General features: G+C 37.1%; 1 protein-coding gene across 3 annotated transcripts in view; it reads right to left on the bottom strand.

Annotated features, from left to right (window-relative positions):
• The window catches only part of CUL3 (cullin 3), a 112,795-nt gene that overhangs the window by 56,745 nt on the left and 38,944 nt on the right, over positions 1 to 17,106 (bottom strand). The window contains exon 1 of one of the 3 annotated variants that reach the window (XM_086365656.1): positions 16,016 to 16,161. The exons of the other annotated variants lie outside the window; for them this stretch is intronic. Coding sequence (XP_086221782.1) covers positions 16,016 to 16,063 — 48 coding nt within the window. The 5' untranslated portion in view covers positions 16,064 to 16,161. Of the gene's footprint in view, positions 1 to 16,015; positions 16,162 to 17,106 lie in introns of those variants that run through there. 3 annotated transcript variants of the gene reach the window in all.

Raw genomic sequence — 17,106 nt, 5'->3', positions numbered from 1 at the left:
TCACTGACTTGATGGACATGAGTCTGAGTGAACTCCGGGAGTTGGTGATGGACAGGGAGGCCTGGCGTGCTGTGATTCATGGGGCTGCTAAGAGTTGGACATGACTGAGCAACTGAACTGAACTGAGGTTGGTCATAACTTTCCTTCCAAGGAGTAAGCATCTTTTAATTTCAATACACTTGATAAAGGACTGTTAATCAAAATACACAAATAATTTCTAAAACTCAGTAATAAGAAAATAAACAATCCAACTTTTAAAACTGGCTAGACCTGGACACCTCACCAAAAAGATATTCAGATAGCAAATACGCATATAAAAAGATGTTCAACGTCTGAATTAAAATAATGGGATGCCACCACACATCTATTAGAATGGCCAAAATCCAAAACAAGGACAACGACAAATTTGGTGAGGATGCAGAGCAATAGGAACGAACACTCAATCACTGCTGGGAGGGATACAAAATGATACAGCCACTTGGGAAGACAGTGGCAGTTTCTTACAAAACTAGACATACTCTTACTATGTGATCCAGAAAATTATGCTTTCCAGAATAAACACCAAAGGAGTTGACAACGTATGTCGACATAATGTTTATAGGAGCTTTACTTTAACTGCCAAAACCTGGAAGCAAAGAAAATGCCCTTCAGTAGGTGAATAAATAAACCGCAGTACATCCAGACAATGGAATATCACTCAGCACTAGAAAGAAATGAGCTATCAAGCCCATGAAAAAAAAAGATGCAGAGGAACCTTAAGTACATACTACAACGTGAAAGAAGTCAATCTGAAAAGGCTACATACAATATGATTCCAACCACATGACATTATGGAAAAGGCAAAACTAAATAGACTGTAAAAAAGATCAATGGTTGCCAGGGCTTAGGGTGAAAGGAAAAATGAATATGCAGAGTACAGAGGATTTTTAGGGCAGTGAAAATATTCTGTATGCTATTGTAATGGTATTTCATTATACAGTTGCCAAAACGCATAAACACCACCAAGAATAAACATCATGTAGATGATGGACTGTAGGTGATAATGATAAGTCAGTGTAAGTTCAATACTGTTCGCACCACTCTGGCAGGGATGCTTGTGGTGAGGGAGACTGTACATGTGTCAGTGGACATATAGGAAATCTCTATTACCTTTTGCTCAATTTTGCTGTGAATCAAAAACTGCTATAAAAAATAGAGTCTATCTTAAAAAGCTTCTCTGGCAGCTCAGATGGTAAAGAATCCACCTGCAATGCAGGAGACCTGAGTCAGGAATATCCCCTTAAGAAGGAAATAGCAACCCACTCCGGCATTCTTGTCTGGAGAACTCCATGCACAGAAGAGCCTGGCTGGCCACAGTTTCATGGGGCCGCAGAGTTGAATACAACTGAGGGACTAACACACACACAAAAAGTCGGGGACACACACAAAAAGTCGGGGGCCCACACAGAATCTAAGAGAAGGAGAATCTGGGTATTCTTGTTTTTAAAGAGCTACCCAGGTGATTCTGATATAACAGCCAGGATTAAGGGACCACTGACTTAAAGAGCCACACCAGCTATTTTTGTTCCTTCCCTTTGCAAAAGTTCCTCAGTATGAATGTTTTTATATAGTTATAATACCTATATGTGGTTCTAAGTCCTGATTTTCTTAAGCCACTGTTAAAATTCAACATTAACCTTTACTTTAGGAGACAAGTTTCTTGCTTTATCATTTCATTTCCAAAGCACAATAATTCAAAGAAAAAGGGTATAGCAGAATGAAATGTAAGGAAAAAAATATTATCTGAGATTTAAACAGTTTTCAACCTAACACCAAAATCATGAGCTATAAAAGACAAAAATGATAAAATGGGCTCCATCAAAACTGAAATCTTTTGTTCTGCAAGTACTGTTAAAACAATAAAAAGACAAACTATTGACAGGGAAAAAGTATTAAATGACTTGTACCAAAAATAAAAACAAAAAACCCCAAAACTCTTATAAATCAATAAAGAAAGCAAACAGAATTTTTAAATGGGGAAAAGACTTGAACAGACACTCAACCAAGTAAGATATAAAAAGGCAATCTGGCACATGAAAAGATGTTCACCAACATTAGGAAGGAAGGAAAGGCAAATTAAAAGCATGATGAGATACCACTACACACATCCATTACAATGGCTACAATATTGACATTACCAAGTGCTGGCAAAGATTCTGAATAGCTAACTTTCATACATCGCTAGTGGGAATACAAAATGGCACAATCCCACAAGCAGTCAGGCAGTTATCTTATGAAGTTAAATATACACTTACCACAAGACCCAGCAATCCCACTCCTGGGAATTTATCCTAGAGAAAGGAAAACATGTATCCACACAAAAACTTGCACAAAAATGTTCACAGCAACTCTATTCACAACCAGAAGAAACTATACAACCCAAATGTCTTGCAATAAATAAATAAGTAAAAGGATAAGCAAACTGATACACTGATAAGAGTATCATCCAGAAATAACAAGGAACAAACTATTGATACACACAACAGACTGGTTCAATTGCAAAATAATTATGTGAATGAAAGAAGTTAGTCTGTATGATTCCATTTATACAACATTGTTGACAAAACAAAACTACACAGACAGATCAGTGGTTGCCAAGTATTAACGGTGGAAGAAGGACGTGACAACAAAGGAAAAACAGAAATTTTCTGGGGCTGAAGGATATTCCATACTGACTGTGATAGCAATTACATAAACCTATACATGGGAAATAGATGGGGAAACAGTGGAAACAGTGTCAGACTTTATTTTCCTGGGCTCCAAAATCACGACAGATGGTGACTGCAGCCATGAAATTAAAAGACGCTTACTTCTTGGCAGGAAAGTTATAACCAACCTACAAAGCATATTGAAAAGCAGAGACATTACTTTGCCAACAAAGGTTCATCTAGTCAAGGCTATGGTTTTTCCTGTGGTCATGTATGGATGTGAGAGTTGGACTGTGAAGAAGGCTGAGCACCAAAGAATTGATGCTTTTGAACTGTGGTGTTGGAGAAGACTCTTGAGAGTCCCTTGGACTGCAAGGAGATCCAACCAGTCCATTCTGAAGGAGATCAGCCCTGGGATTTCTTTGGAAGGAATGATGCTAAAGCTGAAACTCCAGTACTTTGGCCACCTCATGCGAAGAGATGACTCACTGGAAAAGACTCTGATGCTGGGAGGGATTGGGGGCAAGAGGAGAAGGGAACGACAGAGGATGAGATGGCTGGATGGCATCACTGACTCGATGGACGTGAGTGTGGGTGAACTCCGGGAGTTGGTGATGGACAGGGAGGCCTGGCGTGCTGCAATTCATGGGGTCGCAAAGAGTCGGACACGACTGAGCGACTTTTCTGATCTGATCTGATACATGGGTTAAAATTCACAGAATCGTACATAAAAATTAAAAGGCTAATTTTATTGTATATTGATTTTTTTAAATTGCAACGTTTATGTTCTCAAATTGGGTCTTGTTTCCTTATTGTATAAGCTATGATGCCACAATTATTATTCACAAAAGCAACCTGAATGCCAAACAATGAAGAATCATTATTTTGAGTACACCAACCTTTACAGAGGCCTCTGCAATAATTCAAATGGACATACTACATCCTCCATTTCTGTGAACACAGCTTTCCCTGTCCTTTTTATTACACCCTCAGCAAAGATTAAAGTGGATTAGTAAATCAAAACAAAACCTTTATTTTTCAATGCCATAATAACATAAGTTCACTGTGTTCAATGATAAACTGACATCCAAGTTGTAAGAAATACATTCTCACATCAATCAAATTACTGGCGAAGGGAAGAAGGTGGAAAGGGTAATGACAGGAGAGGGCAGCAGGTAGGAGCATGAGTGGGAGCTCAAAGGACAAGGAGGCTGCCCTTGGGCCAGCAGCTCATGGCTACAGAGTTGAAGGATTATTAATAATCTATACATTAACTCCCCACCCTCTAACACACACACACATATTTATTCTTAATCATTAATTAAAACTTTTTCATGCTCTAAAGTTTAAATGCCTGGGGCAAATTCCAGCAAGCCCATCCTAATATCTAGGTAACACCAAGAAATTTTATCAACTAAAAGTAATAACTAAGATTTTAATTCTCAACTTTACTGAAACCAGAACTAAGCCATATAATTAATGATGATATGGAATACTGAGAAGGACTTTCTTCTTTAAAAAATCTTCAAACTCAGGACAAAACTTAATTCCAATATAGATAAACCTATGAAAAATACGGACATTTGTATTTGACATTATTTTCCACTGAAACATACACCATGTATTAAAACATCAAAAGGTACATGACTAATATGGTTCATGTGCTAAAAAAAAAAAAAAAAAAAAGAAAACATTTAAGGATACAACAGAGAGACTATCATGTGACTTCTTAGAAATCTGTAGCATTTCAGTGTTCACTCAGGAACTAAAGAATCAAATTTGTATTTGCAGACAGTTACCCAGGGCAGTTACAAGGACTTTGATCAAGTTACTTAACCTATACATTCTGTAGTTCCTCTTCCTGTAATATGACAGGTTGATCAGATCAATGGCACTCATGCAATGCCTTAGAACCATTCCAGGGTGGGCTGTTTCCCCTAATTAATATCATTTATACCAGTGACTATGCCGAAGCCTTTGACTGTGTGGATCACAATAAACTGTGGAAAATTCTGAAAGAGATGGGAATACCAGACCACCTGACCTGCCTCTTGAGAAACCTATATGCAGGTCAGGAAGCAACAGTTAGAACTGGACATGGAACAACAGACTGGTTCCAAATAGGAAAAGGAGTACGTCAAGGCTGTATATTGTCACCCTGCTTATTTAACTTCTATGTAGAGTACATCATGAGGAACACTGAGCTGGAAGAAGCACAAGCTGGAATCAAGATTGCCGGGAGAAACATCAATCACCTCAGATATGCAGATGACACCACCCTTATGGCAGAAAGTGAAAAGGCAGAAACTAAAAGGCCTCTTGATGAAAGTGAAAGAGGAGAGTGAAAAAGTTGGCTTAAAGCTCAACATTCAGAAAATGAAGATCATGGCATCTGGTCCCATCACTTCATGGGAAATAGATGGGGAAACAGTGTCAGACTTTATTTTTGCGGGCTCCAAAATCACTGCAGATGGTGACTGCAGCCATGAAATTAAAAGACGCGTACTCCTTGGAAGGAAAGTTATGACCAACCTAGATAGCATATTCAAAAGCAGAGACATTACTTTGCCAACAAAGGTCCGTCTAGTCAAGGCTATGGTTTTTCCAGTGGTCATGTATGGATGTGAGAGTTGGACTGTGAAGAAAGGTGAGCGCCGAAGAATTGATGCTTTTGAACTGTGGTGATGGAGAAGACTCTTGAGAGTCCCTTGGACTGCATCCTAAAGGAGATCAGCCCTGGGTGTTCTTTGGAAGGAATGATACTAAAGCTAAAACTCCAGTACTTTGGCTACCTCATGCAAAGAGATGACTCATTGGAAAAGACTCTGATGCTGGGAGGGACTGGGGGCAGAAGGAGAAGGGGACGACAGAGGATGAGATGGCTGGATGGCATCACTGACTCGATGGACGTGAGTCTGAGTGAACTCCGGGAGTTGGTGATAGACAGAGAGGCCCCGCGTGCTGCGATTCATGGGGTTGCAAAGAGTCGGACATGACTGAGCGACTGAACTGAACTGATATCAGTTTTGTGTGATTTTAAAAGTAGGGTTTTCCACTGTTTTAAAAATATAGGCATACCTTGAAGATACCATGGTTCTGATTCCAAACCACTGCAATAAACTAAGCATTGCCAACAAAACAAGTCACACAGACATTTTTTGTTAAAGCAAGTCTCATGAATTTTTTGGTTTCCTATTGCATATAAAACTTATGTTTACATTATACAGTAGGCTATTAAGTGGGCAATAGCATTATGTCTATAATAAACAATGCATATCTTAATTTAAAAATACTTTGTTGCAAATAAATGCTAACATTATCTGAGTCTTCAAGGTGTTATAATCTTGTTGCTGGTGAAGATCTTGCCAAGGTGTTGATGGCTGCTAACTGATCAGGGGTGACTGGTGAATGCTGGGATGGCTGTGGCAATTTCTTCAAATAAGATGACAATGAAGTGTGTCACGTGAATAAACTCTTCCTGTCAAGAATGATTTCTCTGTAGCATGCAACGCTGTTTCACAGCATTTTACCAACAGTAAGAAGTGGAGTCAGTCCTTTCAAACCTGCTTCATTAACTAAGTTTATGTAACAAATCCTTTGTTGTCATGTCAACAGCCTTCACAGTATCTGTACCAGAAGTACATTTCATCTTAAGAAACCATTTTCTTTGTCCACCCATAGGCGTCCCTGGTAGCTCAGCCAGTAAAGAATCTGCCTGTGATGCTGGCGATGCAGGAGACGTGGGTTCAATCCCTGGGTCGGGAAGATTCCCCTGGAGAAGGAATGACAACCCACTCCAGTATTCTTGCCTGGAGAACGCCATGGACAAAGAAGCTTGGCAGGTTACAGTCCTTGGGGTCACAAAGAGTTGCACACAACTGAACGACTAACACACTTTAAGGTTCCAATTGTAATTCTAGTTTTTCTGCTACTTGCACCACATCTGAAGTTACTTGTGAGCCCTTCGAAGTAATCCAAGGAATTAACTTCTTCCAAACTTGTGTCAATATTGGTATTTTGACCTCTTCCCACCCATCAGGAATGTTCATCAGAAACACGCTGAAGAGGGTTGCCATAAACCTTCAATTTGTAAAAAATGCTGTCATCCGCTAAGTGCAGTAAAGCAAAAGCACAATAAAACAAGGTGTGCCTGAGACTGACAGAGCCACTGGATACGCGCTAAGTATCTTTTTCTTGACTCTAAATTTCAAAGCACACTGCTTGTTTCACTTGATGAAACCAAGTATTTACAAAAATATGAAACATTTACCATGATCAAAAATAGCATTTAAGTTCTCACAACATTTGAATTTTTCAGAGCCCTGCGTATATAATCTGGGAACTTATCATTTTACAAATTTTACCAGTTATATAAATCCTGTTTTTCCTAAAAATGGACTACCCTGGTGGCTCAGTAGGTGAAGAATTCGCCTGCAACGCAGGAGTCACAGGATACACAGGTTCGATCCCTGGGTCGGGAACATTCCCTGGAGAAGGAAATGGAAACCCACTCCAGTATTCTTGCCTGGAGAATTCTATGGACAGAGGAGCCTGGTGGGCTACAGTCCAAAGGGTCACAGTCAGACACAACTAAACAAGCAGGCAGGGATTTCCTAAAAACGTCATTAAAAAATAATTCCTGAAGATCTCAAAATATGAAGTGATGTGATATAAACCTATCAATAAACATGGCTTAATATATAAGTGAATCTCAACAGAAGCCAAGCCATAAAGTGTAGAAGATATCTCTCCTAATCTGATGCATCCTTTGAAAAAATGCTCCACAGCTTTTCCCCTTATGCAAAGATTCTTGATCTAAAAGATTACATGGTAAATAAAGGCAACACAGGAATACAGATGCTTTTTAAAAAGCCCATCTGCCTGATTCAAATCATAGAGCTGACATCAGGTAGATGTGTGACCCTGAGACTTCATTTGTGTGAAAGTGATAGTGTGTGTTAGTCACTCAGTCATGCTCGACTCTTTGCGACCCCATGGACTGTAGCCAGCCAGGCTCCTCTGTCCGTGGGATTCTCCAGGCCAGACTACTCGAATGGGTACCTGTTCCCTTCTCCAAGAGATCCTTCCAACCCAAGAATCAAACCCAGGTCTCCCACACTGCAGGCGGATTCTTTACCAAGCCACCAGGGAAGCCCAAGAACACTGCAGTGTATAGCCCATCCCTTCTCCAGTGGATCTTCCCAACCCAGGAATCAAACTGAGGTTTCCTGCATTGCAGGTTGATCCTTTACCAACTGAACTACCAGCGAAGCCTTCATTTGTATATCAGTTTTTATAAAACAGCACTTATTTCAAGGAGTTATTGTGTGGATAAAATGAGTCAACATGCACAAAATACTTAGAACAGTGCCTAGCCCACATTAAATGCTACATAAGCATTTGCTTCCATTAAAATATTACTTGTGTTACATTATTTATAAAATTATTGGAATCTTGCTGAGTGTCGTCTGCACAGGGTAGAATCATGGTCAATATCCTCATCACCACATTCATCATCTGTAAGCTTGACCCACTGAATCATAATCTGCATTTTAACAACATGCTCAGAAAATTTTCTGAAACACAAACACACATACATATATATTCACATATTTTATACACTGTTGATTCTCAACTCTCCATTTCCACTTGATTACTGCTTTCTTTCTCTTCTTTTAAAGAACAAAATCTCTCCATAACTAGAAGGAATTACTTTACTTCATATTTTGAGGAGTTCATAATGCAGCCAACCTCCATTAAATCTGATGAATAGATATAGCTAATTCAAAATACATATAACAAGCTTAAGACTTGTATTTCAAAGCAAACTTCTACTAATGGTTGCTTTGTTTAGTCGACCAATCGTGTCCAACTCTTTGCAACCCCATAGTCTGCAGTATGCCAGGCCTCCCTATCCCTCACCATCTCCCAGAGTTTGCCCAAGTTCATGTCCATTGCGTCGGTGATGCCTTCCAGCCATCTCATCCTCTGATGCCCTCTTCTCCATCTGCCCTCAATCTTTTCCAGCATCAGGGATTTTTCCAATGAGCCGGCTGCTTGCATCAGATGACCAAAATAGTGGAGCTTCAGTTTTAGTGTCAGTTCTTTCAACAAGTATTCAGGGTTGATTTTCCTTAAAACTGACTGGTTTGATCTTGCTGTCCAAGGCACTTTTCAGGAGTCTTCTCCAGCACCACAGTTCAAAGGCATCAATTCTTTGGCGTTCTGTCCTCTTTACAGTGCAGCTCTCACAACCACATGTGACCACAGGGAAGACCATAGCCTTGACTATATAGACCTCTGGCAGCAGAGTAATGTCTGTGCTTTTCAATACACTGTCTAGTAGGTTTGTCCTACTAAAGATTAGGAGAATTAATTTTAACTTTTGTAGATACTTTAAGAATTCACTAATGACAAGAGATTCCTGAATGGAATAAAATCCACTGCCCTTTTGATATCTTCTAGATTCACAGTACTGTTCTCATTATCTTCACTTATTTTTAGGATAAAAGTTGGTCACCTTTATCAGAGGATTTAAACCAGTATCATCAAAACTAAAGACAGCCATTTCAGGGAAACGTTTTTTGACCGCTGTCAAAAGATTCTTCTGTAAGTTTACTAATGTATACATAGTTATTAACTAAGTTTAAGAATTTCACAAAGTGTCCAAAATGAAGGTCTTAATTTAAATGGATACGTAAAATTTTTTCCCCGAGCTGACAATTCTAATATTTAAAGATTAGTTTCAACAAGCAAGCAGGATGTTAGGCACCATGGGGAATATAAAATGCACTCACTTAACAATCTCTACAAAGGAGGGTAGAAGGGAGGAGCTTAATATTAGCATTCATATGACCTCAATACAAAGTAGAATTCAATGAACAGTACTAAAGAAGTCAAAGCAGGGGCACATGATGCCTATTAGGACAACAGGTTTTCATAGTTTCATAAAGAAAATCTGCTACATGTTAAAGAAGATTTTTAAAAAACACCTAAATCTGGGATTAAAAAAAAAAATACATTCTTACTTCAAAAACATTCTTCTTAAAAACTTTAAAATAACACAACTTGGAAAACCAGGATTTAAGGATGAAGTCATGCCCTGAAAAATGGTAGCTTTTTACCTAATGGATGGAAAGGAAAACAAAGAACAAAGCAGTATACCACAGGACAATATGATTATCATTTGTCAAGTACTTCATTCCCAATGTTTAAGAAATACATTAAATACATTAAAAGCACCAGTACATTATAGCATTAATGCCATAGTTCAACTCTGAACAACAGGGACACTGACAAAACAAATAGTAAAACATATACAAAGTATGGCAATAAAGCAACTACCCTCTCCTAGGTATCATGAAGAGAAAAAACACAGTTCTGCAAGATCACACAATCTAGAGTTCCCACCAAACTGACAGACTCCTGACTCAAGAAATCAAAGGTAGTCAGCCCCAAAACTAAACTGCACTTTAAAATGGTGAAACACTGCTTTATAGTAGTTAAGATTCAGTAACGAACTTGGGTAAGCAGAAGTATTACTTCATATACAGAAGACAAAACAGATGTCAGCGGTTCATACGGTTCATAGATATAAACCATAATGGCTTCCATTTGACTACTAGTGTTCTTAGAGATTCATTTCAATAGACAATTATTGATGCCAAGTATATGGAGAGCAGAAGACACAAAGATGAATGAAACAGGCCCTAGCTTAATAAATATTAAAAGAACATCACTAGAAAATACAATCAAGATTATGAGCACTGAGCTCACAGAATTTATAGTCTACTCCACAATTTAAGTAGGAATAGCTGGTGTTTAACATGGGTGAACTTAACTAAATAACACTCTAAACTTCGCTCTTCCCCAGCATTTCTCTTTCAATCCTTTTAAAGTAGAAACTACTCAATTTCCTACCCGCCTCATATTCTGACTGCTGTCTTTCTGATTCTCCATTAATCCCTACTCCTCACCCTATCCCTATCCTTAATAATCTCTATCATCCTATTTATATTCAAGTCATTCTTTCCACTCCTATTCCTTAAGGGTTTGTACACCTAGCTGAGAGCCTTCCTCTTCTTTCTGACTGTCAGTGTCACCCTAAGTGACTCTAACATTCAGTGGGTTCTTAAGTTTCTTCCAACAACTTTAAATTTAGAAAAAAGGACAAGATGGCACGAGAATGAAAGATAAGTAGCAATGAAGGACTGAAAATGGAACTTCTATTTAAACCTTTTACTCCATCTTTTCCACTTCAGGCTTTTTGAAGATTAAAACCCAATAGCTCCTAGCACCCACAGAATAAAAGCCAAATCCCCTACAAAGTTAGGCCAGCTAACTTTATCATTCTCATTTCCTACAAATCCAAGTGAAGTCCTTTATGTTCCCTTTAAACTTATACTGGTCCACCATACTATGCTCCTACCTACCTACCTTTTTATTTATTCATGCCATTTCCCTTACTGAGATTATCTTTTGCCTATGTTTAACATGATGAATCTTCTATAATACTTTAGGCTCATCAAACATGACCTCCTCTTTCTACTTTGCCCTGAATTCTTCAGGCAAAATAATTCCCCTTCAAATCTGATTACCTCACTAAAACTGGGAGGTGAGGTTTCCTGCTGATAGGCACTGTGTCTTAATTCTTTTCTGGTGGGTAAGCCACAGGAGAGACTCAGTATCTGTGGGACCTCTGAACTTTGCTAATGAAAATCTTATTCCCTAGTGTTTCTATCAATGTCCTTTTTAATTCACAGCAATCACTATATTTACGATATATTTTGTGCATACAATGCTATTTAAAAGGTGCCTCTACATCCATTTATATTTCCCTAGAAAGGAAAAGCACCAAAAGAACTTTATTATAAAAGCTAAGTCTACTTAAGTAAGTGGCCTACAAAACAGTCTAGAGCTTACCATAAAATTACCAACTTCATTCTCTCAGGCAATTAGTACCACTATATAAACATTTAAATTTACCTATGAATAAACATAGTATTTAAAACTCCAGTTCTTCCCATTCTCCCTCTAAAGATGAGGAGAAACATTAATAAACTGAGCAAGTAGTTTACATAGAAACATCATTTTCAGCAAAATAAAAGCAGTAGCATATGTTATTCTACAAAGAGAATTTACACACACACACACACATAAAATCAACAGGAAGTCACTTAAAAATTGAAATTATTCTCCTTCGAAGCATCATTTTTCCTACCTGAAAAACAGAGTGCTTAGAACTGATCAGGATTACAAGGCACAGATTCAAGTATATAAGTCTGTAACCTAAGTTTCAGAAAGATGGAGATCTTTGATTTAACACAAATGCATAGCCCAGTGCCTGGCATTAACAGGTCCTCAATAGGCAGTTTTCTGAATGAATGAAAAGTGAAGAGGATGAAGCTCCTCTTACTCTGCCTTCCTCACACTGATTCCATCAAAGTAAGACATTATTTGAAGAACAAGATAGGACTTTGAAAACCACTGGAATAAATATTTCTTTTAGCAATAATAAACTTTCTAGTAGAGTTGAAAAGTCAACATCTTTTCTGTTCAGCTATTTTCCTAAAAGAACTAACTTTTACAGTACAGAAATTAGTTTTTATAAACTCACTTATGAGGCTATCTTACTATTATTACTAAAAAGTAGAAATTTGGGGAAAAAGGAGGAAATTAACCTTAAGGCAAATCTAAGAAACTTGTTATTCATAACAAGATTAGGATAATAAAGTTTTTTCTATATTAAAACCAAAGAGTTTCTCCTGACCTTAAGAAACAATTAAAAATGGAAAAACTTTTATTCTAAACATGTATTATGGCACATGAAAGGACAACAGTAAACTCAAAAACTATCATTTTCCTAAGGAACCAAAATTATCAAGGTACATAATCATTATATAAATTTAATGCTCATTCAGGCTAACTAATTCCAATCATTTTATACATTAATAATCTTAAGTTCAGAAAAATTTAGTAATTTGATTCAATATTTAGTGGTAGAATCAGGTCTAATGCCTCATTCTCCCTACTTTCTATCCAGTACTTTTTTTCACTGCATCTACTTCTAAATTATTTATTATTAAACTATTATTATTTATTATTACGGAGTTCTTAGCAGTGTATAGAAGAAAAGCTAAGTCCTCTGTAGAGACTTTCTATGAACTTTGATACCACAGAACCCTAAACCATTCTCTTACCTTCCAGGCAGAAGGTGCAATGCAGAAACAGGCACTATTGATTTACATGCAAACTCTTTCTCTGCACATTATATCAGTAACATCCCTAAGTCCTATTTGGGAGAACAAATGGACTTCCTATATCAGAGGACAAACATTTTACACTACTGTATGATGGCTCTGTCAGTTAAGACTTCTGTAATAGTGTCCCCTTTAGACAGTACTGTATTTGTATGATTTTTTTCAAGTGTCTTATAAAATCAAACTAAAAATGAAATAAGATCAACAGGAAACAGAAAAATGAAAGCACAGATATCACCAGAGGTTCAAAAACTTAATTCAACTGAAACAAAGAAATCATCAGATATGCCGATACTGGCACATTTCCTAGTCAGAAATTAACTAGCTTAACGTGGTCAAATGAGTATTTGTGAAAGAAAAAAAAAATTAAAGAACATCTTCAGATGCTGCTGCTATTTCGTTAATACTTATAGGAGAAATAAAAGTTCAGCAGATTCACTTTTTAATTCTTTAGCATAATCAACTTGAATACATGTTCTCTGGAATATAATGTAGAGAACTGGCTATATTTTGAAATAACAGTTAATCTTAGATATGGGACCACTTTAAGAGACTATATGAAGCTCTTAACAATTACCACAGAGTTATTGTTCACATGACTCCAATTTCCACCTAACCATGTTTCAGAGTCCAAAAATCTGTCACATTAACACTGACCTCTCACTCTGACCTTCCCTCCTCTCCTCACTTTTTGAATCAAAGCACATAAATATAGAGGTTTTTTCCCTGCATCTGTGCCCAAGCTGCAAAGCACTTCTTAAAAAAAAGAAAAAAAAAAAAGGAAGAAAGATAAATCATACATTCAGGCCAACTCCCACAGAGATATCTTTTCCCTCACTTGCCAATTCCTTAGTATATTCCCCACAGGAGCTACTCCAAGCCTCTTCATCTCATTTTCAGAAGATACACTGCTTAATTATTAGATTTGCAGTAGTTTTAGAACTAAAGCATCTCAAAGATACTCCTGCCAACTCCTTGATTTTAACCATAAATAAACCAAAAACTAAAATTTAAAGGACTACAGTTTTATAAACACTGAGGCAATATTCATGAAACTCCACATGCACCCTCAATTTCAGCATCTTCATCCATTCATTATGCCTCAGGAGCAGATTTATAGAAAAGTTAGGGATTCAGCCTGAAGCCACACTGCTTGAATACTGTTTTCAGCTAGGATACTTACTAACTTTGTGAAAGTGAAATGTTAGTCGCTCAGTTGTGTCCAACTCTTAGTAAACCCATGGGCTGTAGCCTGCCAGGCTCCTCTTTCCATGGAATTCTCCAGGCAAGAATACTGGAGTGGGTTGCCAATCCCTTCTCCAGAGGATCTTCCTGATCCAGGGATCGAACATGGGTCTCCTCTATCGCAGGCGGATTCTTTAGAATCTGAGCTACCAGGAAGTCCCTAACTTCGTGTATTTGGACAAATAACCAACACTGTGTGCCTGGGTTTCTTCATTTTTAAACAGAGGTAATAATAGTAGTATCTGGCTCCTTGTGTTGTGACCATTAACTAAGTGAACACATCCAAAAGCACTAAAAGTGGACCTAGCACATAGTAAATGCTAAATAAGACTTAGCTGGGATCATTATCATCATGCCCTGTGAGAATCTGCTCCCCTTCTACCTTTACTTCTCCACTGTTCCATTTCACATTCCCTTCATATCCAAACTTCAGCTGCTCCAAACTTCTCCTCTACAGCTGTAAACAAACCTCTTCCACTCTACTTTTGTTTTTTTGATGCCAAGATTCTTAAATTAGTCTTCATTTCTCACACCTGTTTACCATAGTTTGCTTTTGAAGATTCATCCCTCGGCTCTGGGATTTTCGTTTTTGAACTCCCAACACGTATTCCTCAGTGCAAGCTACCAAATGTCAGATCTCACTCTCCAGTTCTGAGTTCCTGCCAAGCTCCAAACCCACCATATCTCTACTTGGACACCTTATTATAATCTCTCACACAAATTTCCTCACATGTAAAATGGTTTCTAAGTTGACTTCTAACTATAAAAGTTTCCAATATTAACCTAAAGCAAAATTTTTCATCTCCTCTACCCATTCTAAATCCATTTTCCACCGAAGTTCACAATAATTCTTTTGGTAGCACCGTAATTCTCTCCCAGTAACTAAATTTTATCTTATTTCAGAATTGTTGACATCACATTTTTAGACTATCATCTTAATTAGCTTTTTCCAGGTCTTCCTCTGTTTCTAGCACACACATTCCCTCAATTCTACTTTATATCACTCTCATCTTAATCTTAAAATATTCTGTCATATTATCATCCACTTAAAAACCTCCAATAACCTTCATTGTAAAGTTCAAATTCCTTAGCTTGGCATTCAAGTTTTTCTCCAATCTATTCCCAAATCAACTCTGCAACACTACACTCCACTAATCCCCATAAATTGTTACACACCTCAATCCAACTCTACTTACCACCAAGTTTATTTCTGTATAATCATGAGACATCTGACATCCTGGAAACACCTGCTGCATTGTTCACTTATATTCGAAATTTTTCATGGTTCAGTTCAATTTCATCCTTTCCTATGAAATGTTACAGCCCACGGTAGTATCTCCCTCATTTGAATAACTAAGCCATTTATTGCCTATACAACTCATTTGCCCTTTAATTATGTAATGCCACACACTGTTATCTAAATATGTATATCATCTCTCACATCAGAATAAAAACAAAAACAAACCTGGAAAGGGACAGCATCATATCTGTTTGCATCTACTACATTTTCTTAGAAAGTTGTACAGTTAGGCACTTAACAACAACAACAAAAAAAACTACTGAATGAATGAAGAACTTAATCCCCTTGCTTCATGAGACACTAGCTACCTGCTCATGTAATTCCATTTAAGAGAAAAGAATTACAGAAGAGTAGAAATATAAAGTGATTATTTTGTAACCATTGTAGAAATAATGATTCATGCAAGAATCATCAATGGATGCTAAAACCATCACATGAAAAGTTTCTTGGGGAACAGGATATTTACACAGTCTCAAAATATATCTGAACAAATTACTTATGAATTACAAAGGGAAAAAAGGTACCTTCACAGTGGAGAAATCTGGCGGACACCAAGTGATCAAAGTTAACATCACCAATAATGGGATAAACTGACATCATGTGCCTCCTGATGTGCTGCACTGAGGACACAACATCACTTATGTATAATTCCTGCCAAAAACGCACAACCTGAAACTAGTCATGAGGAAACAATCAGACAAACCAAAAACCGAGGGACAATCTACAAAACAACTGACCTATACTCTCAAAAATGTCAGTGTGCTCAAAGACAAAAGCAGGCTGAGAAATTGAGTGAGTGATCCTGGATGAAGATCCTGGATCAGGAAACATACTGCGATAAAGGACATCACTGCCACAAAGGACACCGGTGAATCTGAATGTGGATCATATTAGTTAATAGTTTTATGTTCATGTTAAGCTGCCTGGTTTTAAATATTGTTCTTTGGTTAAGTGAGAGAATTTCCTTGTTCTTAGGAGAAATATTCCAAAGCATTTGAGTGTAAACGAATCCAAAACTAATTCTCTGTCTGGCAATAATAATAATACCAATAATAGTAATAACAAATACCAATAGAAAATTGGCTAAAATGTGGCAAAATCTTGACAACTGGTAAATCTACAATATAAAGAAATTATTGTACTACTGATGCAACTTTTCCATTTTTTTTTCAGAAACAAAATTTAAAAAACAAATACCCTAATACCACGCAAAAACACTGAGACGTTTTTATTTATCTGTGGTATTTTACATCTTATCTGACAATCTTAAAGCAGGACATACTTATAGTGGAAGAGTCTGCTTTATAAAAAACATTTGTTCTAAAAAAAAAAACAAACACATCTTTTTGGAACCAAAGAACCATTTTGTAATGTTAACACTCCAACACTAATTTATCTTAAAAAATTCCTATTCGTTGTAATAAAACTCAGTTAAAATGAATAAGGCCAATTTCATTTGTAAAAAGTCTTAGACATCATTTTTTAAACAATGTAGTCATCTTACTTTCAAATATACAAAGACGACAAAACTAAAATGGGCAGATAAGCATTTTAAAGAAAATGATAATCTATAATTAACTTATTCATAAACAACCATATGTATATTAAATTTATT

The sequence above is a fragment of the Bos grunniens genome, chromosome 2 (assembly GCF_055505025.1).
Source record: "Bos grunniens cultivar Pamir isolate PY7600 chromosome 2, Bosgru_T2T1.0, whole genome shotgun sequence".
Taxonomy (NCBI): Eukaryota; Metazoa; Chordata; class Mammalia; order Artiodactyla; family Bovidae; genus Bos; species Bos grunniens.
This window is presented reverse-complemented; position numbering and strand designations above follow the sequence as displayed.